The 26,965-nt window shown below is 38.6% G+C and overlaps 1 protein-coding gene across 1 annotated transcript; it reads left to right on the top strand.

Annotated features, from left to right (window-relative positions):
• Window positions 1–13,723: 13,723 nt before the first annotated feature.
• On the top strand, window positions 13,724–25,732 carry DLK1 (delta like non-canonical Notch ligand 1). Its single transcript, XM_051769596.1, has 5 exons — window positions 13,724–14,292; window positions 15,147–15,210; window positions 15,647–15,777; window positions 20,217–20,358; window positions 24,616–25,732. Exons 1-5 carry the CDS (start codon window positions 14,223–14,225, stop codon window positions 25,355–25,357), a joined length of 1,149 nt encoding a protein of 382 aa, XP_051625556.1. The 5' UTR covers window positions 13,724–14,222; the 3' UTR covers window positions 25,358–25,732.
• The last annotated feature ends 1,233 nt before the right edge of the window (window positions 25,733–26,965 follow it).

Genomic DNA, 26,965 nt, shown 5'->3' with positions numbered 1-26,965 from the left:
TCCCTCTGTCCAGCCAGATATTTTCCCTTTCTACTTTTCCTATTGCCATCTCACCTCTAACCAACTCCTTAGTCAGGTTACAGTTCTTGCACTTAACCAAATTCCCAGGTTTCAGCCAACGACACAGTTAATTTTTTCCAATAGCTAGGAGGGGGTGCAGCTGAGAGAGTGTGACCAGGATCCTGATGTTACTCAATACCACCATGTCATTGCCCTGGGTGGAGGAAAGGAACTCTCCCTCATTTCCAAGGAGAAGGGTGTTCCAAATGATGGAAGAAATAATTTCTTTGTCTTATATCTTTTGTTATTAATATTGTTGCTGTTACTCTTGGTGAGTTTTTTATCTCATTGCTTTTTCCAGTAAATTTTTCAGATCTCAATATGTGATCTTTGCCTTTTGTGCTTTCAGTTGGAGGAGGAGTGGGAACAAGTGTCAGTGTGGTTTTAGTGGGACTACTGAATTGGAGAATACCATTCCTAAACCATGACACACTGCTGGTTGACAGCCAGATAGATGGTTTCATCCCCCTTTCTGTTGTCTAGAAAATCAATTATCATATTAAAGAATGTTATCCATTTTTTCTGATAGCATCTGTTTGGTAAACTCCTTTTAAGTCTTTTCCATTTACAACAATATATAAGTTAGAAAATTCCTTCAGGAGCAAATTTCATTTAAATGCTGAGAAACTCTTAATTCTTGAAAAGCAAGTCAAACTGGTGAGTAAAAATGGTAATGTAGACTAGGAAGAAACCCATGTGCAAATCTTCATTGTTTCATCTCTTACATGAATGTGTTTGCCACGCTTTGTTTTGACATTGTTTTTGAGCCAATTTGAACATAAATTCCAAGGAGAGCCAAACTTGTTCAGTTAACAGCAAATAAACAGAGGGAGAGGGGATCCACTCCAGCAGTGTTACACAGGGAAATTGCCTGTTGCTAAGAGCTGCTCTTGTTAAGGGACTAGAGATTTGCAAAGCACAGCCATCCCTGTGACAGGGAATGGATATACTTTCCCGAATCTTCTGAAGAATATAAATAAATTACATCTGATCTAGGGGGACACATTATATACTTGTTGCTCACTGACATGTATTTTGAAAAGAATGAGTTTAAACAGAAGTTTAAATAAAAACAGACAAGTAGGTACAGAGCCTGGTATGTTAGAGCAAGATTTTTGTTTTGAATAACTAAGTTGTACAGCAATACAAAGTATTATTCTCATAATAACAATGATAGTAATAATAATAGTATCACAAACACTTCTACAACAAAGTACAAAATTAAAGATAAAAGTCATCTTTGTCTTGGAGCAAGATGCAACATTAAGTGGGGAATATGGAAAATGCCTCAAAGACTCAGTAAAACCCTTCGAGGCATATATCTGTATTTGAGAAACCAATATTTCTCTAAAGAAATACATCCAAGTTTATTCTGGATGATAATAAGCTGATGGGGAGGTATTTTTCCTTTCTACACCAGCTGAGGTAGTTGCTCATGGTAGGGAGAGCAAGTGCTGCCTATTCTCATCTGTGTCAAACACAGTCTTTATCCATCATTCTAAATCAGACCTCAGGCATATCTTTACTTGTTTCCTATGCATACCCGCTTACAGATCTCAGTAACTTCTACTCAAGAGAAAGTATTTTGCTTTCTGCTGCAATGTGAATACCATTCTGCCCCTACATCTATAAGCCACTGTGTGTTTCCTTATGTCTTTTATTTGCAGCATTAGAAATTAAATTACCCCTCTTAGAATTTCAAATAAATAAATAAATCCCCATCTCATTCATCCAATCCCTCTTAGGAAAAAACCCCATAACCTTCTTTTCTAATAAACACGATACTCAGAGCAGGAAACTTCTATCACTTCAGATGAGCTGCACCTCTCATCTTGCAGAGGTCAATACGGTGCAGTGCAATGACAATGGTTGACTCTCTTACATTATTTTTTTAGAGTATCATCAGCCCACAGCAGCCAAGCAGCAAGGCTGCTCAGAGCAGTGTTCTGCACTGGGTAACACATTGTCATGGCAACCAAACAAATGGGTCAGCCCACTCCTGCTCGGTTCCATTGTTGCGTAGTGTGTAAGAGAAATCACAGCATGAGCATGAATGTGTTTTTGAGCTTCTGTGAGACTGAGTCAAGTTCCTTTCCTAATCTGCCCCTGGGCACAGTACCTCTTGCTGAAGCACTAGGCCTGTGTGCCTGCTCAGTGATGTGCAGATGCATTGGTCCATGAGCTCAGCAGGTAAACACAAGGTCTTGGGAGGGAAATCAATTCCCAGGAAACACTGATGATCTTTTCTCCTACACTACATATCATTAGATAATATAGAGAAACATGCCACTAAAACAATGACAGTAAAGTGGGGATGGCTGAGCCAAGTCTTGTGGTGGAATAACTGGGCAATGTGGTGATGTAGCAGGACAAGTGGATGAGGGAGTCCTCAGAGGATTGTGAAGTGGTATGTCTGCTGAACACTGCTTTCTTCTATGTCTGTCTTGTGCTTTCCTCACTGTTCCAGTCTTGTTCTCCTTCCTCATTCCCACTGAATTCCCATTCTTTTCTGTATTCTGTAATAACCCTTTTTGACACTTCATCTTCTACTCCTGTGGTCCTAGAGGCTCACACCCACCCTGCCACCCTCCATAGCTTCTGGTAGGACTGTTTCGTTATCACCTATCTTTTGCGTTGCAAGATACTTTCTATCATAGAGTTTTGTTTTCAGACAGATGAGAACTTAATCATAGCTATTCCAGATGGAATTGTGTGTGCCAGACATCTGGATGAAGAAGTTATTTTCTTGAAGTTTACGTAATTATTGTCAGCCAAAATTCATAAAAAGTTTCCAAGATTTAAGATAGAGTTGACATGGACCTGGGCCAAAATTATGGTAATTTAAAAAAAACTTAAACAATTTTCCCACATTTTATGCTATCCTCATGGTACAGAGAAGGGATATGCAGTTTATCAGAATATGCTGCAGTTCCCTTCAGGGCATGCTTCCTGTTCTCCTTATGAATATCTGCTCTTTTCCAAATAAGATATAATCCCTGAAAAAATTGCCATCCACACATCTCAACAAAGAATTCTTAATGTTTACCAGATAAGACCCCAACAGATATTGTTTATACTGTGCATGTTGCAGACAAGAGACCAGAGTGCAGTGTTCCCCAAAGGGAGGATGAGACTGAGAGAGTCTGAAAAAGATAAGCAGACTCTTGAGATGGGAGCTGGATCAAGAGGAAAACCAAGACTACTAGATGAGAAGATGAGTTTAAGATGATGAGCAGAATCATAGAGTCATCAAACGATTTGAGTTCATAGAGACCTTAAATATCATCTAGTTCTTACCCCCTTCCATGGGCAGTGATGGTTTCCACTAGACCATCAAAAAGCCCCATCCAACTGGCCTTGAACACTCTTGCTCTTGGCAAATATGTGTAAAACTCCTTAACAAAGGCTCTCATTGCCCCAGCAAGAATGACTATTTGCCATGACCAGGAGCTACTCCACTAGCTTCAAACTGCAGAGTTCTGTTATGTAGCTCTAGGAGTTGCCAACACACAAACAAACAATGAAGACACCAGGATGATACCACACTGTGGGATATTCTGCTCCTGTTTCTGATTTAAAAACAAACAAGCCATTAAAAAAAGAAAAATGCAGGAATATTACCCGCACACTACTTTTAAAGCATCGTGAAGCTCATAAAACGGCAGTAATGCACTTCGTGCACTTCTCTGTGCAATCTTTTCCAACCCGCTCATATGACTTTATTATAGTGGAAGGTTTAATTAAATGTTATGCACTTTTATTGCAACAGGAATTGGGGCTCAGTTTTATGGAAGAGCATGTGAAAATGAACCACGACTGTGCTGTGAGAGCTGTACAGTCCACAGGCCCACAGGTCAGAAGCTGTGGAAGCAGGAGGAGAAAGACTGTCCTCTGCTTTAAATGTTCTGCAGAACTATATTCCACCCTTCCTCTCTCCATAATGTTGCCTACGATGCCAGGAAAGACAGTAGAGCCAAACTACTCATGTGTGGCAATTACTTTTACTCATTATCTGGGTCTCTCACTTGAGCCTGAATTGATAAGGTGCTGCACTTTCACCATTGCCTTTCATGTCTTTGAGAGCTGTGCTTTGAATGTCTAATGTGCTAAATGCACTGAAAAATGTTTTCTACTGGCAACTCAGAACAAGCAAGAACTGAGCTTTTTTCACTTCTTTTGTTTCTCAGTCCTTCGGATACAAAATGGATGTACGAGTACTGTCTTATGTTAGAGAGGTATTCTGAAAATATGTTCATTTCTATTTGTGTAGCTGTTGGATGTTAACACGAACAGCATGAAAAGTCTCAGAGAAAGTTTGACAATTCTGTCTTTAGAACAGGTTTTGCAAAATGCGAAATATAAGGTACAGCAGCCACATGAGTAAACAAAATACTGAAAACCTATTTAAAAAGTGAGTACTCAATCAGGCGGATGTGCTATGAAAAAACACAGTATGTAATGATGAGATTGCAGATGGAATTAGAAAGCATAATCACAAAAAGCCAAATTAAGTTTGCACGCGGATCTTAATTCTTGCATTTCCCATCTGTTGAGGGCTTGACTTTTCAGCTTCAAAAACAACATAATAGTATAACATTGGACAGGTTTTTTAAGTACTCCTGCTTTCTGCAACAGACACAAACGAATGTTGAAACAATAAGAAAGCCCCCTCCCTCAGACCTATAGGGGTAGTGAACTCTCCTGAATCATCATGGTCATGTTATTTTGGCGTGGTTGTGTCGTAGTCTGTTGTCCTACTTTCATTATTGCGTTCTTTCACATTCTTTGTGAGTAAGAGTGTAGCTCTCTACTTAGAGAGGGTCCTGTGCAGTCTGATTACAGTCCTGATTGCAGTTGCAAGGTCTTTAATGCAACACAAATATTACATCATCTTAGTATTTTACTAGGAGCCCATCACAGACACTGGTATTTTAGCGATGCAATGTAAAAAGACAGTCCTTGACTTAAGGAATTTATAAATTAAAAATAAGACACAGACACATAAGAAAGATACAAGCAGATTAAAAAATAATAATAAAATACAGTGGTCATACAAAAATAAAATCAGTAGTCTTCTGCATTTATGCAAACATAATTGAAAGCATTGTTGTGTCTTTTATATCAGACCTGCTTGCCACTACTTTCCAGAACTGCAGTTATGGGGATATCTGTTTATTCTCCTCCTTGTCACTGGAGGCTTTTACATATAGCAAAATGCAAGGGATCATGTAATATATTATAGATTCTTTGCTCTGTTTCCAGTTCCCAAAGCCCTGTTGCATCCACTGCTTTATCACATCTAAAAAATTAGTGTCATAAGATAGAGCAAACAGGGAGACTACATCAACATCTACATGATAGTAATGGTGAACATTACTACATCAGAAAACCAAGAGCTTCAGTGTTATTGCATTATGCAAGAGAGCAGGACTCAAAAGATTTATGACACGTTTCTGTTTGGAGATGGGAAGGGAATAATGGGAAAATCACACTTTTGAACAAAATGCCGAATAATTATTGCACTTGGAAGAGAAATGTCATATTTGTGCATGTGTTCATCATTCACAAACAGTATGTAGATAAAACATTTAATTAGTTTACAGAAGACCTCCAAGAGCGAACAATGTATAGCTAGCACAGTTCATGCTAGCAGAAAAGAAGATTATAAACACAAACAGAAAGATGTCGCTGTTTCAAGAACATAAGCACATAGACCTTCCAGCAGATGATCCATATTTCATATCAGTTGAGGGAACTGAAACCATGCCGACTTCTGACACAAAGATCCAGTATTTTCCTTGCCAATACCCATCACTGGAAATTCAGAATGCGAGGGAATTCTGTATTTAGTTTCATTTTTTTACATGGTCTGTTCTGAATAGTTCCTTTTCTTTTTTTTTCCTAATTTCTTTCTTCCTCTTTTCGAATCTGTGGTTCACTCCGAAGGTGGCAATATAGTAAGAAGAAGAAAGAAGGGTGTGGGAGACCTGACCATGCATACCTGACTTTGCCACGAATGTGAATTCCAACTAGTTACTTTCCTTCTCTGTGCCTCAGAATTTCTACTTGTGAAATGGAACCAACAAAAAACTAGTGCAAAAGCAGGATCTCAGCAAACACATTCTTGCTTGTCAAGTTATTTGTCCTTATATGATTTGCAAAAATCTTATGAGTTAGATCTGATTTGGAAAAAGCAACTAACTCAGTCTTGCCTTGGCCGCCTTGCTTAATCTTCACCACTAAGGAATGGAAGTGTTTCACAACAACTGTGTTCTTGCTTAATTAATTTCTAATTTTAATCTCAAACCATGCTTAATAAAATCATTCCTAATTCTGAGCATTCTACATTAATATACTGAGTACTGGATCAGCTTACTGGAGTAATTGATTTGTTTCATTAGAATCTTTCACTGAAAATTGTATTTCCAAAGTTATAGAATATCTTAGAATTGACACTGGAATTAAAGGGCAAAAGGTCATGTTTTTTGTTATGTAAAAAGTCAGGCTTCCTGACTGTAAGTGTTTACCAGCATTAACAATTTAAAATATATTATTTTGGTACTGTTAACAAACATTTGTCCTTCACTTGCAAATTCATTCAAGATAAGGCTAGAACGAAGAAAACTGGGAAGCTCAGAGCTCAGACATGAACTAAAGCAAAGGAAATAGGTTGTTTATCTTTGTGGAAATTACTTTCTCGATATTACTAGTGTATAAAGGGTTGACAATTTGCCAATCTCTATTTTTCTTGGCCTTGATGCTAGACTGAGGAAAAGAGCTTCTAGCTATGGCAAAAAGGACTGCTTCTGGCATAGATTTCTTTTTTATTGCCATCAGATATTTGTTCTCATTTGGGTTCTTTTTAATTCTCAAATAATTATTTTTATGGTACCAATTGTTATAAAACCTTGTCTTCACATTTACAACTGGAATGGTAGTCTTGAGGCAGTTTCATGTGTCCCTTTCCCAGGAAATAACACTGCATTGATAGAGAACATCAGAAATTTCATCAAAACTGATCACTTTCAACTAATGATTATATAATATCCTGTAACAAAATAAAAATTAAATAGATCTAGAAAAAATGCAAGGAAACCATAATAATGCAAATAGAATTTAGTTTAGGTTCCATTATATAGTTTAACAATATCATTAAAAAGAGCACTGAAAACCATAATGATAAGACACCACATTAAAAAAAACCAGCAGCAGACAAACTACTTAGAAACAGTATGGAAAAGGAAAGAATTGTACAGCATAGCAATGTTTATAAGATAAGAAGGGGGAACTTAAAAAGAAACTGTGAAATGGGACTATAACAGAGTTAAGTTCACCTTATTTTTAGAATTAGTAAAGGCATATAAAACCCTCCTAAACAGAAATTCAAGCAAATAAACATATACGTTGGAAAAAGCTGAACAAAACCCAATCAAACAAATAAACAGCACAGAGTAGAGGAATGATCTGGTTTCTTTGTCAGAAGACAAATAAAGCAGAAACACAGGAAACTTTGCTGGTAATCAGCAGACAATACCCATATGTGAGTGTGTATAAATAGCAACAATGGATCTGTTAGGGTTTGTATGAAACGGAAATAAACGCAGCATCTTTCCTTTAAAATGGCACAAAACCAGAGAGAGAACTAAGAGTGAAAATAACAGCTTGCTTCTGTAGCTTGCAAAAAATCCTGCTGAGATCAAGACAAAAATCAAAGACTGAATAGCAGATAGAGTTCTGACAGTAGTAATGAGTCTAGAAAGGCGAGTGGATTTTTTTTATTTATTTTTTTGCCACCTAAAGCCTCCATCAGGGCCAGTTCAAAGCTTTAAAAACAGCAGGCATCTCTAAGTATCAGAGTTCAGGTTGAAACTGTTAGCATCAGAACACACTAGAGGTTGCAGAGTGTAAAATTTTGTAAATTGTCAGAACACCTCTATTGATAAATGATAATTTTATAAAAATATTTCCTCATGCATTTATTTTTCTGTTATATATTTCCCATATATCTGTTTGTTTTCCTGTTCAATCTCCATATATATATATCATAGAGAGAAATATGTATTATACAGACTAAATTTAAATAGATTCTACACACACTCAGAAATATATGGCCATGCTTTCTATTTCTGGATTATCCATATGTGGACAATTTTCCAATAGACTTGAATGGTGGTTCAGTCTTGAATTCCCCTCTCTCTGATGTGTAATCTTTGATGGTTCTCTTATCATTTCAGATTCCATGTAGGTAAAACTAAGCTATTCATTTTGATATATGTCTGTCTCACAGTGAGTTGTCCATTTTTCTTTATAAATATCCTTTCAGCCAGAAGACAGAATAATTTATTCTCTCAATTCATAAAACCATAAGAACATAGTGTCTTACAGAGAGATTTTTTCTCCCTCTCTTGCTTTCTCCCCTGTGTATACACAGTCAGCCCCTGTCCAGCAACGTAGTCTCAGATCTAGTTATGTTTTATGTAGGAAGTAAAATTATTTTTCTAGCCTCAGGAAAGTACTTAAAATATATTTGAAAATGCAATACTACTAACATATCAACAGAAATGTTCTGTTTACTGGCTGACTATTAAGAATCTACATTTATATTCACAGCACCAAGTCTTTCACTGCAGAAAAATAAAAGATAACAAGATGATGTGATTTAAAAACTGAACACTATGTGCATCTCCAAGTTGGTATAGCATGTTGGATATATTGGACATATTATGATACAAACTTCCTAGCTGCTATTAACGTCTGTCAGATTGTCAATCACCTTTTAAAAATATGTAAGATTCAGGCTTTTTTAACATCAGTTTGCAAGGGAATGTTTGCCTGATCAAAATATATGGCAGGACCATAAGTGATGGCTTTGAAAGGGACATCTTGGATAATCTAATTCAAACACCTGCTTCAAGCAATGTTGGTTTCATATTAGTCTCCTTCTAAGTTTACTTAATCTTTCCTTAAAGACATCTAATTATTTTGCCTCTACTCTGGTGACAAATTGTCATACTGTCTGATCAACCTCAGTGTTAAAAGAAAATGTCTATATACTCAGCCTAAATTAATCTTTCTTCCAAGTAAAGCTCTGGCCATTATTTCTGTCTATGACAAGTATTTGCATTTCTGAATTTCCTGTTTTCACACATTATGATGCATATATGTTTTAGAATTTCTCTCTCTTTCTACTAAAAATTCTTTCCATGACTTTCCCACTGTCTTCAACGAACCTGTCTACATTATTCTATACTTTGAGTATAGGCAGCCCACTACTGCTATATAAAATGACAGTAATATCTTCCTGCTCTTTAAAAATTGTCTTTGCTTAGATTTCTTTAAATATATATGTATTCTTTTTGTAACAGCTTTGGATAAGATTTCATTTTTGTTTGCATTAGTGACAAAATCATATTTTCTGAATATATTTTATTTTCTTCTATGCCTATACTCCTCCAGTTTCTCATCTTTTGTGCTGTGAATAGCAGGATGGAAAAAAACTACTAGAAGAATAAAGTTTTTTCCTGTTGCCTTGATTTGCTTTTTATGTAGTAGTTTCTTGACCCTGTATTTTAATTGCTAGGTTCAGGCATCTGTCAGAGTACTAACTATGAATGCAGAATCTTACTGAATATTTCAGGTTTCTACATTTAGGACTCTTTCTTTACAATATCAAAGAAGGGCTATGATAAAATCTCTGGCATTCCTAACACTGAGAGAGGGGGAAAATTGCATTCATTTTTTGATCAAGACTGCTACAGACGGTGGAAAGCTGCCCTAGTGATGAAAGTTTTGCCTCAGTCTTCATAGCAGTCAAGATTTCAAGTAATGTACTTTCCAAAACAGCTGGCAGAATTCTCTGTGCTGTAGTAATTGGGTGATAGATAACACTGAGCTACTTCTTTGACAATACTTAGAGAGGGAGGCTATGAAGATTTTCAGTACTAGGAGAGGGAATGGGTTTGGCTTTAACTCCTGTAAATTATTGCTGTATATTTTAGCTCTACACATTCTGGCTACCGTTCCAGTGGGGAAAAATTACCATTCTAAAAAAAATATACTTTGGCAATCTCTAGCTCACTGTTGATAGCTGCAACTTCTGTGTGCAGTGAAATCTGTTCTGTGCAGAAAAAAATTTTGGTTTATGTACTCTGATACAGATGGTGATGGACAAGATGCCTGTCTTCCCACTGAAGTCTGAAGACATCCACCTGTTGCTTTCTGTGAGGAAGGAAACATGTTCTTGAAAAGGATACAGTGGCAGCAGAAATAATTTCATGTTTTTCTTGTCAGTCACCTACCAACACAGTGCACTGAATCAGCTCACTGAGGAGCCAGAGGCAACAAAGGTTAATCTGGCATGGGGGGACAAATGCCACTGTGCACCTGGGACATGGCAAGGAGGTAAGAGGGAAAGGAGAGAGAGGATATTCTGCTCAACCCCAACAAGCTGGAAGCCTGGTTCAGCCCATCTGGTCCCAGCACACAGGAGGATGGGACATCCTTACAGAAAAAGAGTTTCTTAAGCTCCAGCTGCGTCTGATAAGCTTTCTTAACGACCAGCACTACTCACAGAGTATGAAGTACAAACTTGTAAAACCAGGTAACAGAGCATAAAACTTCGTGTCTGTGTATATTCATGGCTGATGAGATCACTTCAAGGGATAAAGAATAAACCTCTCCACTCACGATAATGTTAGAGTTTCTGATACAATCATTTGCAAAATATTCCTACTTTTCCGGGAAGGTGGCGCTGTCCTCTAACAGATATATTTCCCTTTCTCTTTGCAATATGTATTAGAGTACTTAATCAGTTATTTCTTCCCCTCATGTGGAGGTCTCACATATGGTTTCTACGTGACTCCACTGATAGCCTCACATTCTAGCTATCAGAGTTTGTGGGGACCTTTGGGAGCTGTTATACTAATTATTTGCTTTGTGTTTCTCATCACTGATGCAGATTCTCCTTGTCTAGATTCTTGCAACAACGAAACAAAAATTTGATTGAACTTCTCTCCAGTCAAAAGGCGTTATATTAGTAGGCAAACAGGATGTTGAGAGTACAAGTACTCTTAGCCAGAACAGAACTTCAAGAATTCCTTGCTGCTTTTGCATTTTCAGACTTTGACAAGTTGCTTGCATGTTGCTGACCAGAAGGTCGAGGAACTCTGTTTCTTTGTTCAGTGTACAAAAAGAAGTTCTTCCCAAGTAAAATTCTCATTCTCAGTCTGCTTTTTCCACTATCTCAGTCCTTGAACATGTTCGTTATTCTAGTTCAAAAAAAGGCAGGATCATTGTGGGGCATTTTCTTGGAACAAATGAAAGATTGTATTAGTTTCTGGACAAGGATCCATCAAGACTTTTTTTCTGGATTCAGTTGTTGCTGTCAGTGTCTTGGGTGACCTGATGACCCTGATTCCTGTAAAATGTTCCAAAGGAAATATCCCAAGGTTTCCATGAAACTGTGTTTCCCAAGAACCACAGACTGTTAGGAGATCACTAGACCAGCACTCCTCAGTCTGTGCTCACCACTCAAGTATTTTCAGGTGAAGAAATGAGTGCAACACCTTGGATGATCTCCATACCTAGGCAACTATTGCATGAGATTCTTTCCTTTCCAATTTCTAATGCAAAGACCAAAAAAAAGTTAAAAAAAAAAATTAAGGTTATTCTCAGTGAAATCACTAACATCTGCTAAAACACAGTTACTATAATTTTCAAAAACTATTGTGAAGACAATGAAGATTTAGATCAGAGTGCTTTGGCAGTAAACAAGCTAAGTAAAAATGATTTACAGTTAGGTTTGCTCAGGTGGAAGCAGGGGAGAGAAGAAAATTACCCTGGATTTACAGAATGCTAGGGATTCTGTTTTGGAATTATTTTTGGATTAGTATCTGGACTGTTCCAGCTGATAGACTCAAACAAAAAGGATTACAACTTATTGGAAATGGAAATAGTTTTTTATTTAAATGACAGTTGAAGAAAATAGAAGAGATGGAAAATTTGAGATTTTTACTATTTTCAGCAATCCAAGGGGCACCCTGAGAATTGGAAGAGTAAAAAGTAGAGTTATTCTAAAAAAATAGGCAATTTTTTCTTACCAGTGTATCTATGAAAAAAAAAAGCAAGAAGAAGAGAGCACAAAAATTGAAGTTTGCAATACCCATTACAACATCATACATAGCATCGTGAGAACAAGATTTTCCTAACGAATTTTGTAAGATATCATTTTTGAACAATACAGATGATATTCAATAGTTAACTCAGAAAATAGAAGAAATGTGTCATCATATGTCATCAGAGTATCTATTTACAATGCAAATTAGAGCACATAATTTGACATTGATGAGTGCATGGATAAAATCCATGAATTCTACAGATTCTCTACTCTTAAGGTTTTGTGAAAAAAGAATACAAGGAGAAATTTTTAAGATAGAAAGCAGAAAGATTAAACCCTTCCTTTGACTAGTTGGTCAAACTAATATAGGAATATCACTAAATATCACTGAAATAACAGAATACTGGTAACCATTTTAACTACCCAGGTTATCTCTTGGTCAAAAAATGCTGAGAAGCTCTAACATAACAAGGCTTCTACACCAGCAAGAAGAGAACTTATGGCCTATGAGAGGAATAAGCAACCTTGGACCTATGACAACATGAGTGTAAACAAATAAGTAAGAAAGCCAGAATAAAAGCAAAGGGAACAGACTGACAAAGAGCTGCTGATATTAACCCTAGAAAAGCACAGGCTCACAGAAAGGCAGAGTAAAGGATTAATCAGTCATCATTACCACTGCACGTTTTCAGTTCTGTAGGGTGTCATTGACCATACCCCAGCAAAGCTTGGTCTGGTGAGCTACAGCAAAAGCTGTGAGGCAAAGCAGTGTTTCAGTAGTAAAAGAAAAGCAAGATAAGCTGGGAACCCATGGAGACAATCTGTGCCCATAGAGTCAGACAGGCACAGCTTATCTCAGATACCGAAACTTTTGGAGAGCTCTGAAGAAGCAGTATCTGCCTCTCACACTTTACTCTTAAGTCTTGTCTTTAACCTATCCCTTGTTTTCTGCTCTTTCTTTTTCTGGCCTTCACTTCCTCCATTCTCGGTTAAAACTAAAAGGCAGCATTACTAGCAGCAAACATTTTCAACCTAAGTGACATCATTGTATTGAAGTAGAAGTAAATAGACTATCTGAAGCTAATGTGTGCTTTCCAATGTGTATATTTTCAGGCAGGTAATCTTGAATTAGCCCATTGTAATTCTAGAGGAAAAACAGATGGCTGTGTAGGGGGTTTTTTTACCATATTATAAGGATCTCTAGTTGCTTCACATAAAAGTAGACAAATTAGTAAATGAGGTCTGGTGGAAGAAAGCACTGCATCTGCAGGCAGAAAACAGGCCCCTCAGGAATCCTAAAAACCAGCAGAACTTCTTTAAAAGAAGAAAACAATGAACAAGAAAGAATAGAAAGAAAAGAAATACCCAGTCTATTTCCTTAAGGGACAGCGCAAAGGAAGAATAAAGAGATATAAAAGCGAAATGTACAGAATAAAATGGAGAATTTAAATTGCCTTGTGGTGGAACTAATGTTTCTTCTTGATCTGTTCTGCGACTGCTGAAGGTAGAATTTGAGGTGCTTTGGTGGGATCTTTTTTTAACTCTCAAGCCTCAGAAACACACAATATCTCACCTTCCAAGCTTTTTTGCTGGGTCTTTTCTGAAAGAGTTGGAGCTCTGATGCGAATGACTAAGCGTTCAGTCTTCTGAAGACAAGCCCCAAATTAGCTCTGTGCGGACAGCCGGAGTTAAGTTTTAAGGAGACTAGAGGCGTGCTTAACACTCCTCCCCGCCAGCAGACCTCCCTTCTCCCGCGCCCTTATAGGACTCCTCAGGAGCGCAAGGTGCGCGTCTCCTCCGGCCGCCCCAGCGCAGGAGCGCGGGCTCGGAGGGGCTGGGCGGACCGGGGACTGCCTGGCCCCGTGGGCAGCTCCCCCGCCCGCGGGTGGAAGCGGGCAGCCCTCCCCGCCCTCCGTCCCTCCTTCCCCCCGCCCCGCGGCGCCGGAGCTCGGCGGCGCTGCGGGCGGGGGGTGCTGCCGCCTTCCCGGCCCCGCCGTCCGCCCAGCTCCCCGCGGGGCGGCCGGAGCGGAGCGGCCCCGTCCCGGCCATGGGGCTGCGAGCCGCGGGGCTCCTCGGCTGCTGCTGCCTTCTGCCCCTCGTCCTGCCCGCAGCGCAAGGTAAGGCCGGCGCGGGGAGCGCGGACGGGGCACCGGGATCCTCTGCCCGGGAAATGTCGCGGGGAGGGGAGGCGAGTTGGGAAAGTTTCGGGACTTTGCCGGGGCCGGGCGGACAGCGGCGGTGGCGAGAATCCTCCCGCAGTCCCTCGAGGGCAAAGGCTTGTTCGGTCCTCGCTCTGGCCAGAGATGCCGGTGTCTTTGGGAAGCTTCTCCGTCGTAGCAAATGGAGTGCGTTTCTCCTGCCATTGGCGTAGTGTGTCAGTGGCTAACGGTGATATTTCAGAGGAGTATTACTTGATGCAAATACTTAAACAAACACAAACAAAAACTGTGACTGAGATATCTTCTCCTTAACTTATATTATTTATGCATGAGTTAATGAAAGTGATTATTTTTACACGATGGAGGGTTGAAAAGAATTTAACACTTTTCTTGTGAGTTGTAATTTCTTTTCTGACTAAAGGTACTTTTGCGTTTCAAGCGGTTCTGAAACAATACGTTTGGAGCTGCATGTTGTGAAACGACATCCATGGATCTGCTCTGACATTTCTCTTAACGTGGTGTATAGGGATATTACATACACTTTGCATGTGCTAAAGTGACTTAGTGTTCTTTCGCTGTTAATTCTATGTGGCATTTCACTTGCCCTATAGGAACATTCTATAACATGTTCTAGATTAAGTTAATTTAAAATTTTATGTTGCAAAAACATTTGTTTGTAGTAAAAAACCTGTACATTATGCAGTCTGGGTTCTTTTAAAACATCAGTAGTGTGTAAAGGACATGATGTCATTTTTTTTTTTTTGAGTGCTGATTTTTCTGGCTTGATGTTTATAAAAAATCTCTTCTTCCAGGCGTGAACTGTAGAACTGGCTGTCACCCAGAGAATGGATTTTGTGAATCTCCCAATGAATGCAGGTAAAAAGATCTGTCAGAGAGTGCTATTAACACAGGAGTGGACAGCTTCAATAATTCATAGTCCTGGTAAAACAGATAGAAGCTGAAATGATTTGCTCTTTGAAAACATGGAACTGTAATGGAACAGCACTCTACGATACAGTTACGATACAGTAACTGCAATAATAGAGCATAGATGTCTAGATACCTTTTTAATTTACTTTTTCCAGTACAAAGTATTTACATTGATTAGCTTTTTTCTTTCTCACTGAATGAAATGGTTTTCTTCACATAAACTCCTTCTAATATCCCAGAAACATTGATGGTATCCTTTTGTTCAAATAGTCCAATTTGGTATACAAAAGTTTATTTATTGTGCCTCAAAAAGAGGAACATCCTTGTAATGTTGTTTATTAAAAATAAACTATGTCTCTATCTTGTCTTTTATCTCTTTCAGATGTCAACCTGGCTGGCAGGGTGCTCTTTGTAATCAATGTGTTCCTTTCCCTGGGTGTTTGCACGGCGGCTGTGCCAAGCCCTGGCAGTGCATCTGTGAGGAGGGCTGGGTTGGCAGCCTCTGTGACATAGGTTTGCACATCCTTTGCTGTTCTTGAGCAAATGAGGGAAGCAGCCCCATCTGGTGCTGAAGACACGCAAAGTCCTGGAGGACTAATTTTAAAATACTGAATGTTAGCTCCAGATAAGGGGATTCCTGGCAGCAGCATGTAAACCTCGAACTTTTATAATAATTTAGGCAGAAGCATGTAGTATCTTTTGTAGCTGGCATATGTGTGAGCTAAGTGTAAACACATGCTATTTTAAACATTGATTATCATGGGCAGGGCTAACAAATAACTGCTCCCTTGTTAATATAAGGCCTTTTTGTAGAAATACAGTTGTCTTGTATACATTAAGTATAATTTGAAATATTAAATATAATTTGAAATATTTATGTAGCAGATTGTATATATATGCTACTTTCTTAATACTTCTTGAAAACAAAACCATTGTGCTTATTTTTTCCTTTACTTAACCCAGTGATGGTGCAGTGGAGTAACATTACTACAACTGAGGAAAAAAGTCTACTTGAACAGGCTGCCACTTCCCTCTCAGGTCTGAGAGGGAAGAGCTGTGTGTGGGCTCTCTCACCCCTTGCCACTCAGAATGAGCCAGCTTAGCATAAGCAAGTTGAAGAATTGGCCTTTGTTGAGCTGGTTTATTTTGGCTAACACAGGCCAATGTTCAATCAAAGAGATCTGAGGAGACAGAAATCACATGAACATCCAGGAGCATGCACCTGTTCTGCCCACATAGCTGCAGCTGGAAGAGGACAGGCATCCAGGGGCTCATTCTCTTTCCATGCCTTTCAGGCTTTTGTTGGTATATGGCTTATAATTTATAGAGTATTCCTGAGTTCTCCAATGCGTAGCCAAAGCAGTAATTAATGATGATGTTTTGAACTGGATAAGATTTTCAAGATGACTAAAAGGCTCAGATGATTTTAGGTAGTTCACATCCTTGCAGTGACATGGACTTTGGTGCAAGGTTCTCAGGTACTCATTTACGTTCTCATCAGGTTTTGCAGCTTGTACTTACTGGCTACACACGTGAGAATGGAGAGGCTTCTTAGTTTAAAGCTAGTCCTAGTGTGTTTACAGGGCTGTGGTAGCAGTAAACTCTCAGATGCTCTGGATACATCTCACAGCTGTGTTTGTACCTGAGATAGCCACCTAAACTCATTACAGTTGGTGAGGATTAATGGGTCCCTCTGTGACCTACAATCATAGATTTCCAAAGCTAGATGGAACAACCTGCATCTGCCACCTTAGGAGGCTCAGTTCTATTGCTTATTGGTAAATACAAAGGACCACGTTTTTAAAGGTACCATCCTCACAGCTACTTTTAAAAGCTTTAAGTACCTGGTTGAATTTCTTAGTATTGATATATCTTTGCAATTCTGAGCTTTGCAATGTTTTCCTCTTGCAACTAATACTTAGGATGCAAAAGAATGCATTGAAAATTATTACCCATCTCTTTAGGGAAAAATATTAATTTAATACATAATGATTAACATAGTCCTATAATACCAGAAAATATATCCCTTCTTAAGTGCAGAAACTATTATTTCTCTCAACACTCAGAGGCATCTCAGAGTCTTCTTTGCTGATTTGAATCTAGATCCCCATGAAGAACTGCCAAGAATATTCAGCCGAAAAGACATAACCATCTTTTTATCTGCGGTGACACGTTATGTTGACAGTCTTTCATCTCGGTGGTTTTACCTACTCTAAATGCATTGGTTAGCCACAAGGGATCAAGAGATCTCATCCTCTTGCTACTGGAAAGTTGCTACAAATTGTTATCTTGACCCAATAAAGCACTGAGACCTCAAATGAGTTGATTGCTCAGCCCCTGATCTCATCATCCTCTGCCAAAAAGTTGGTGTCAGTTCCCTGGTAGTGTAAAGTCATTACAGGCAGCTACAACTCATTTACAGGTACCACTGAATGAAAGTTGATTTGGTTAGAAAAATAGAAGAAAAAACCCAGACAGAAAAACTGGGAGGGTCTGAAGTTCATTGACCACTACTGCAAACACTTGAAATATTTGTAAAATACAGACATAGTTGCAGCATCTTATTTGTTTGCTAAGCATAGGAGTGAAAAAGATGATTGGGACTAGTGGTGATATCTTTTTTTTTTTCTGTTTTCTAGAAAAGTTACTGTATGATCTCCTTGTCTTGTATCATGGAAGCTCCTTTCTGGAGTAGTTTTAGATCACCAAGTGATTTGCTAATGCCTGTAATTGGGTAGCTGGTTTTTTTAGTGTGGGCAGCCTGGTTCTCAGTGCAAGTCAAAAATGACCTTCCCAGTACTTTAGAGGCACGCAGGTTATACTTTGGGCTTGATCCACTGTAAACCTGTAGGTATGAATCAGAATAATTTATGACTATTATTGCGGTCACATGGACGTGACACTTGAAGAAAGACATCTGTGAATTGATGTCAGTGTTAACACTGCTGGTTAATCTCTGCAGTGGAGTGCACCAGCCTGTCCAGCTGAATGCCATGGCATCTTCTCATCTTGTGGAAACACAGCCTCGAAGTCAGGTATACGAACACCTGGAACCAGGCTGCACAGCACAGTTTCCCTCTGCAGCTGATACACACTGCACAGTACAGGAGCCACATCAAACACTGCCCATAGCAAAGGGAAAAACAATTTAGTCAATTTATTTCCAAGAAAAAAATGACAGCCCAGTCAGAATATATGATCCACCTTGCTAAATCAGATCTGTCATCCTGTCACCCCTGGCTGTGTCTACACAGTCGTGTTAGCAGGTCCATGACCTCCTGCTTGAATGCTCACCTCAGTTTGGCTAAAAAGCCAACATATGGTGTGAGCTGGGAGTATACTGTGCTGCTTGTCACTTGACTGCTTTGCCAAGGGCACGTGTTGGTAAACTGCCATCAGAGAGTGCACGTAAAGCCTCTAATGCCCATGCTAGGCATACATGAGACAGGAGTTAAAAATTCTGCTGTGACACACCACTATTGAGTGTGTCTTCCTCATAAAAACACTTAGTGATTGCTTCACGTACTGCAACAGGACAATTAATTTTAGGCAAATATTAATTAATTTATTGGGAATATGAATTTTGCCATTCATAATACACGTGTAAATGTAACATTTATTTTTTTGGGTTCTCATCTTAGACTCAATTATCACTTGAAGCAAGCAAGTCACTTAGTTGTTGACCTTTTGAGAGGAAAAATAGAGACAGTGGGCTAATTGAGACTGATTATATATTGTGTTCGAAAAAGACCTGGTACAGCAATGTTTTAAGTTGTGTTTTAAAATTAAATCCCTGACATAAAATACTGACAGCAATGTATTTGTATATATATATATATATATATATATACACATACCTATATATATATATTTCAGACAGTTTCCATGCTCCTGCATCAAAGTACATGCTTTATTAGCTGCCTTTAGAGCCTGAGAAAACAGCTGGCAGACAACATTGCTCCAAAAAGCATTCAAGGTTACTTTGGTCCTTGTGAAAATGGGAACTTACACTCAAAGTGCATGCTAAGTTGTTGTTTTGCAATGAGAACAGGCTAATACATTAGAAAATAGAACCTTTTTTCCGGTGAAGATTGTATTTGAAAGCTAAGGCTGTTGTTTTGCTATGGTTAAAATTTTGCAGTACCTCATGATACCTTCTAAATTTTATTTTATTTTATGCTGTGGAAAGCAAAATTTAGATGCTCTTAAATCTCTTTTCATTTTCTTAGAAAGTGTATATGTGCACATGTGTGTGCAAAGCATTAGAAAACTTACAGTCAGCACTTCTCTACAGCTCCTCCATTAGCTGGCTAAAATATGCACTTTTTTGTTTATTTAGTTTTAATTATTTTAAAAATTCAGTAATTGTTTGAGTGGAAGTGGCTCAGCAGGGAAATTGTAAAGAAAATGAGATGTGTGACTTTGGATCCAGACATCATACAGCTCTCTCTTCTGGTACAGTTATGTAAGGGTTGAATGTAGCCCAGCCAAAAGATGAAATTTTAGCAGATTGTTTTTAACTTGCTGATCTCTGTTTTTATGAAATGTTTGCTCATAAGCACACAATGATATGGGCAGGGAGCGGGGAGAATTCCGAGTTCCTGATTGCTTTGTCAGAATTCTGCTCATGGAGAAGCCAACATTGTGAAAGGATGGCTAGACTACGTAGAAATTCTTTCTCCCATACTAATATTTCTTTTCTAATGTTACTTATTTATAGAATGGAGCAATTCAAACATATTTTGCAAGGGGGAGCTAAAAGGAGAAGAGCTGAAGTTGCTTGCAATAGTTCAACAACTTGAACTCCATTTTAACAGAGGAAGGAATAGATCAGCATTTATAAAATGCATGATGAAGGACTATTAAAGCTATATTTTATTTGATGTATTGCATACCATTTACTGACTCTTTCTCGTTAGGCTGACTGAGCCCTTTTGGGTTTTTTTAAACAGATATTCACCCATGTTCTGCAAAGCCCTGCACCAATAACTCAACGTGCATAGAGACTGGTGATGGAGGATATATTTGTCTGTGTGCCCAGGGATTTACAGGAAAAAACTGCCATCTCAAGAAAGGACCATGCATTATTAATGGGTAAATATTGATTTCTGATGTGAATTTAAAATCCACACTTCAACTGACTAGTATTCAGAATTTTTTTGCTAAGTAGTAGAAGTATCTCTGTGCTAAAATAAATAATGCTTTCATAGTGATGATATTATTATTAAACTTTACAAATCTGATCTGTTAATATTTTAAAGATTTACGAGTTTAGTGCACAATCTGAGTACTAAAAGTGTTAATTTGCACATCTTATTGTGGTGAATTTATACCTTCACATGATTTTTGTAAAAAAAATTGAAGTAACCTCCCATCCTGTGCTCCCAGCTCTAATGAGGGATAACTGTATGTACAAGGAATACACACTGATGAGAACAGTAGCCAAAGACACAAGCTGTCTACACGAAAACATCTAGTCCATCAGTCTGTCATTTTTCTTAACTAACATATATATATATGTCTGTAGTTTACTGAAGGAGATAATCTCACTTCCATCAGAACAGGATGTGGGGACCATTGTTCTGCATTCTTTAAGAGAAGTGGGACATTAGGAAAAGCATTGCCAGTAGGTTGAGGGAGGTGATCTTTCCCTTCTGCTCAGTCCTGGTGAGACACATCTGGAGTGCTGGGTACAGTTCTGGGCTACCCAGTATGGAAAGGACATGGCCATACTGGAGTGAGTCCAGTGAAGAGCCATGAATATGATTAAGGGATGGGAACATCTCTCCTCTAAGGAGATAGTGAGATCTGGATTATTTAGCCTTGAGAAGAGCAGGCTCTGAGGAACATACTCATGTATAGGAATACCTGATGGGCAGAAGCAAAGAAGACAGAGCCAGATTTGAGGTGCTCAGTGAAAGGGCAAGACTCAGTGGACTAAAGAACTTCAATGCACTCCTAGAAATGCTTAAAAAAAGGAAGACCTTTCAATGTTAAAGAAAATGTGAACTGGTGAAATCTTCTAGCTTGTCAGAGATCTAGTCCCATAAGCATACAGAATGCCTTTCTGTTGGATACAAGCTTGTTAAAACTATCACCATAAAATCACAGTTTTCTTTTAGGAGATTGCCTTCTTGCTCTCTATTGGTACCCTCTGATTCTCTTTTTGCTCAGCAATAGATAGTAATGAATATTCAGATCTACCTTATGACTGAATCTTCCTGAAGGCTTGTACACTCTTGTTTAAGGAACATTAACACCTCTCACTCTCTCTGGCAAGAATTGCTATTCTTCCACAACTTCATGTCAGTGGAATTTTTTTACTATTACTTTTAATTGGTAAATTAAAAGCACTCACATAGTGCTGTCTGGGTTTACTTTCAGCTTGTAAAATAGCTGCTCTCACTTGCCTATTTTTTTTCATTGACGATGAGGAAATTTAAGTTCCTTGAAAGTGCAATGAATCATATCCAAGCTACTTGCCTAATATAGGGGATGTGAATAGCTTTCTCTTCATCTGTAGAGCAAATATTTCAGTAATTCAATGTGAACATGTATCCTAACTATCCCAAAGAACAAGTGAATTCCAAAAGTACAGCATCAACAAAATAACACAGATTAGTTCCATGTAATTCCTTAAAATCCTTATGGTTTTAAATTACTGAAACTACATTTTTGTGTTGGTACTCTGTGTTTGAACTGTATGCTCATGAGCTAGTCTGGAAATCATGAACAGTTTTTCTTAAGGAAACAATATAATTGAAACAGTGATTCTTTTTCTCTAAGAAGCTGTCTTTTTTCAGGAAAATGAGCAGCAGTGTCTGAAAATCTGCTTTTAGTTCAAAAAGACAACTGTTCTCAGCATAAGCATTCTGTGTCTGCTAACAATTCACAATCCCCCAGAGAGTGCATCCCACATCCTGGAAAAAGACCTCATCAGATGGTGTACTTTCATTCACATCTCACTTCCTTTCAGTTCCTCTCTACCTCACTGGTAATGTTAACAATGTTGATATTACTAAGCATTGCTGCTGGCTCCTTAGTTAATATTCACAGATGGAACCAAGACAATTCACAAATCGAAGTGTTTGTTCTAGTCTGTTTACATGTATCTGCATTAGTGACCTCTGTGTGATATTTTGAAGTTTTGCTTTGAAGCAAAGCAGCAAATGGTACTTTCTAAAAAGAAAACACAGTATCTGGAAAGCAAAGAAGTGGTATGTACATGTTTCCACAACTAACCCTTCATGTACCATGCCTTGCAGTGTTAAATGCCAAAAATGCAAAGAAACTGAATTTAATCAAGGAATAAATACTAAGGCTTCATTTATTTAAATATATTTAAACTAGGCAAATGCAATCAGTATTAGTAATAAACAAATAAATAAAATTTTTAAAAATTCTGCATATTTCTTCTTAACTGTTCTTTATTTCAATTGCTCACATTTCTGTAAGGTTCAGAAAAAAAGTTTACACTTACATTCTCCAGCAATTTCTTCTCATTTCACTAGAAAATACTGAAATTCAACCCAGCCATGAGGGTTCAAACCTCTACATATTGTCATATCCAAAACAGCTTGTCCAGTTTTCCATGGGACCTGTAAAGGCACGAGAGGGTGCTAAACTCTCCAAGAAGTCCATAACTACTCCAGGACTGTACAACTACAACTTCCATGTTTTACTTAAAGGAGACATAGTAGCTGGTTACTCTGTTAAAATTCCTTATCATCTCCAGTTATCACTAACAATGGCTATGCCAAGGGGACAGTGGCACCTTTTGCTTTCTTAATACTGCTTCCAGACTTCCATTATGTTCTTCTAGTAGCTTTTTTTTTCCAACTAGCATCTACGGTGAAGGACAATACAAGAGGAAATAGCAGTTTATGTGGAAGCAGCAGAAAACAGACAGGTGATTCCTCTATCACAATACTCAGACTCTCCTGAGGCCACCAAGTACTTCAGTCCCCAGTGAAGCCAGAGGTGCTTGGAGTAATCTCTGTCACAGCTAGTCCCAGAGCAATGGGTGGCCATGTGAATAGCTCAACCTTATTCTGACCAGAAGTCAGGGACCACTTTTAGTCAGGAGCTTATATGTCCTTCACAGTCATCTCATTCAGACATCAACAGATCTCTTAAATTCCTGTGTCTCACCGTGGAAATCCATAATGGCCTGTTCTACTGACCACTGCATATGTGAAATGTCTGCATCTATGAAGCTGTGATGTTTACTGTCCCCGGGACTTTCCCCTGGAAATGTAACACTTAAAGAACAGCTTGAACTTCTCAACTATCAACTAGTACTGTGCTGTGTGTCTTCAGGGATACATAAGTGTTTTAAGAAAACACCTTTAAGAAAAGTGTTGTCAAAGAGGCTTGTCCTAAGCTCTGCCAAATCTTTTTCATTTTTTACAAAGTAAGTTTTAAAAGCTTTGTTCATATGTGATGAGCTGCCATAAAAGTGGGGTTTGAGATTTATTTGTAAACCTAGGACCCAGGGACCCTTCACTTCCAGCAGAGACAGTTAAAGTCTAAGCCCACTTTGCACAGATCCACGGAATCGACACATTTGTGCCAGTCAGTGGGTAGGCCTATCCTTTGGCATTGTGTTCAGTAAGGCACAATTGCTTTGTAAAGGTAAAAAAGATCTCTCAGTTAATTTATGTCACTTAAAACGTAGTACCAAGCTATTAGTTGTTAAGTTCTTAAAGAGTTTGCACAAATACTTGTTTTCCTGTGGTCCTGCCCTCACATTACAGCTGTCTTTGCCAAATCTGAAATTATCTCATTTATATTTTTTATTATAATTATCAAAATTTTTGGCTGAACAGCAGTTTGTAGGAAAGTATCTGCTTGCTTCTAAATTTTTTTGTGTCATGAAACACCAGGGAGGCACAACAAAAACATGTTGCTATGGCCTAGTGTTTTGCTCTGTCAATGCAATATATAGATTATCTTATGAATAATCAGGTAGAGAAGAAGCAGCCATGCTGCTCATATCTTTGTTCTGTCTTGTCTGAATAGTTGCTGAGCTAAATAGCTCCAAGCATATGAAAGCAGTGGGAAGCTTAATTTGAATAAATGTTTGAAATAATTTAAAATCCCTTCACAGCTCTTTAGATTGAATTTATATGCTAGTGTACTAATCCTGCCCAAAGAGTCAGCAGATGTTATAATCTGTATTGGCAAAGCTGTTGAACAAACTCATTCTTGATTCAACTTCATTGACTTTAGTGGATTTGCATTTGGAATTACTCTTTAAAGAAAACCAGCTCCTTTTGTTATATAAAGTGTTTCATAATAGCTCCTTCCACTGGACGTCAATTTTGTCTCTTTGTTTGTTATCTTTTCTAGCTCTCCCTGCCAGAATGGAGGAACATGTGTTGATGACAACGGTTTTGCACCACATGCTTCCTGCCTGTGCCCTTCTGGTTTTGCTGGCAATTTCTGCGAAATCGACAGAGATGACTGTGAATCCAACCCTTGTGAAAATGGAGGAACATGTACAGATATTGGTGTGGGTTTCAGCTGTTCTTGTCCCCATGGCTATACAGGAAAGCTCTGCAGCAGCCGTGTCATATTTTGTGCCAGTGGCCCCTGTGAGAATGGAGGCACTTGCAGTGAACATCCCCAGGGAGGGTTCGAATGCATCTGCAAACCAGAATTCATTGGTGTTACCTGCAAACATCCCAGCAAAAACACAAGTCTTTCTGGAGTGAAGATGGAAAGAAAGCATATGCAGAATTACAAGCCACCCTCAAAAGCTCATCATAGATCAGTGCATCAACAGCAAGAAATCCTGAAAATAACAGTGAAAGAAACAATCCAAAATGCAGATCCTTTTCTGAGCAGAAACCAGGTCATATGTTTTGTTGTTCTAGGCTTGCTTACGTGTCTTGTTGTCTTGGGCACAACCGGGATTGTTTTTTTTTCAAAATGTGAAATGTGGCTTGCTAATGCCAAATACAGTCATCTTCTGCGCAAGAAAAAGAACTTTTTTCTGAAGTCTAACAATGGGGAAAACCTCTCAGTTAATATTATCTTCCCAGAGAAGATCAAGTTGACTAATTACACTAAGAACTACACTGCCATCTAGGCCCTTGAAAGCCGAGCAGCAACTTGCGACTTTTCATAGCAATATGTAAAATTTGTTGCCTGTGGTTGGCCTCAGTATTTGTGGGTATATTTGCTGTAAATTTTGCTGGGTGATAATGAAGAAATGTAATGTATCTGTCTAGCTAAGGACTTTTTCATTCCCCAAAATAAAAGGTAAAAAAAAAGGATAAAGAGCAAGGAATGTTAATTTTATTTCTTTTTAAGGCAGCTATTTTTTGTAAAATAAAAAGTCTTGTTTACCATTGGAACTGTATTGTAGCTTTCTTGTCTTGTGCATAGTGTATTTGGCAAACACAGTACTTGTAAATTACTTAGTAATGCTTTTTTTTTTTTTAAATAAACAGCAGTTAAGGGCTATACTGGTTTATTTATTCCTTTGTAAATGTTACACTACAGCAAAGTCTGCAACAATTGTCCCTGCTTAATTCTTCTGCTATATGTGATAAAGACTTTAGAGATTGTGACAAGAGGAGCAAATTCACACTGGTGCCTCAGCTATTCAGTCAGTTTTGCTATTTTTACATACTTATAAGAGAGATTACTCTTTCTATAGATTCTTACAGGTCTTCAAGGTATTAATTTGAGGTCAAAGGTCTCTTGCTTGAAATGCTGCATCTATAAATTGTTCTATTTATCTATTTTAAAATGTTAAAAAGATGTTTGATGTCTTTGATCACTCTTGCTTTTTAGAGAACTTTTAGAGATTTAAAGGATCTGATTCTGACTTTTCTATAAATACTCCTTAAAGAATTCTGCCTATAGAAGTATCCTTCATGCCTGTGTCATGGGGAGAAATGAAAAGATATCATGTGTCACCTGAAATAGAACTGCTGCTTTTAATTCTTCACTTCTGCTTTTTCTGTCGCATTTCAAGGAGAGGACAAGGTTTTCAAGAATCAAAATCAGCACTGGCAAACAGGCAAAGGGTCATGAAAGCCACAAAATTGTCAGGGGCCTGAGGGCATTAATAAGTCTTAACCTCCCTGAGGAGCCTCACCTGGGGCTGTCACCCATCCCCTGCCCAGGTCCGTTTCAGGCCAGCCCTGTGCTGTTCTGGTCTGAGCTGTGCTGTAGGAGTGCTGGTCTCCACCTCTACCTACTGGTGGACCTTGGACTACCTACTGTTGGTAGCCCGTCTGCTGGATGGACCCTTTGTATCTGTGCTCCAGCCCTGTCTCTGGCCCTGTCTCCTTTTGCTCCTGACTGGAGCCCCTGGATGGACGCTGGACCTGGCTCAGCACTTGCTGTGTCTGGAAGTGCCAATGGACACCATTACCAGCACCAGCTCTGGCAATGCATTCAGCTTCTGTGAGACTGGGCTGTTGGTGAGGGCATGGGTATGTCCCACCCTGGGGCATGACCCTCTTGGGTCTCCCACCTTCATTTCCTAACTGGTCAGCCTTACACTGACCACTCCCCGTAAGAGAAAGAAACAAAGAAACAAGGAAAAAAAAAACAACCAAAAAAACCCCAACAAAACCAAATCATTTTGAACTGCAATGCTTAAAGATATCTTTAATTGCTGTTAAGTAACAACTTATTTCCCCAGCCACCCTAGATAGGAACTATTAGCAGCTTCTTCTAAGCT

This window comes from Manacus candei, unplaced genomic scaffold (assembly GCF_025592945.1).
Source record: "Manacus candei isolate 608988 ecotype Guabito, Panama unplaced genomic scaffold, ASM2559294v1 h1tg000109l, whole genome shotgun sequence".
In the NCBI taxonomy this organism is placed as follows: domain Eukaryota; kingdom Metazoa; phylum Chordata; class Aves; order Passeriformes; family Pipridae; genus Manacus; species Manacus candei.
Note: the sequence above shows the minus strand (reverse complement) of the source record. Positions and strands in the feature narration are given on the sequence as shown.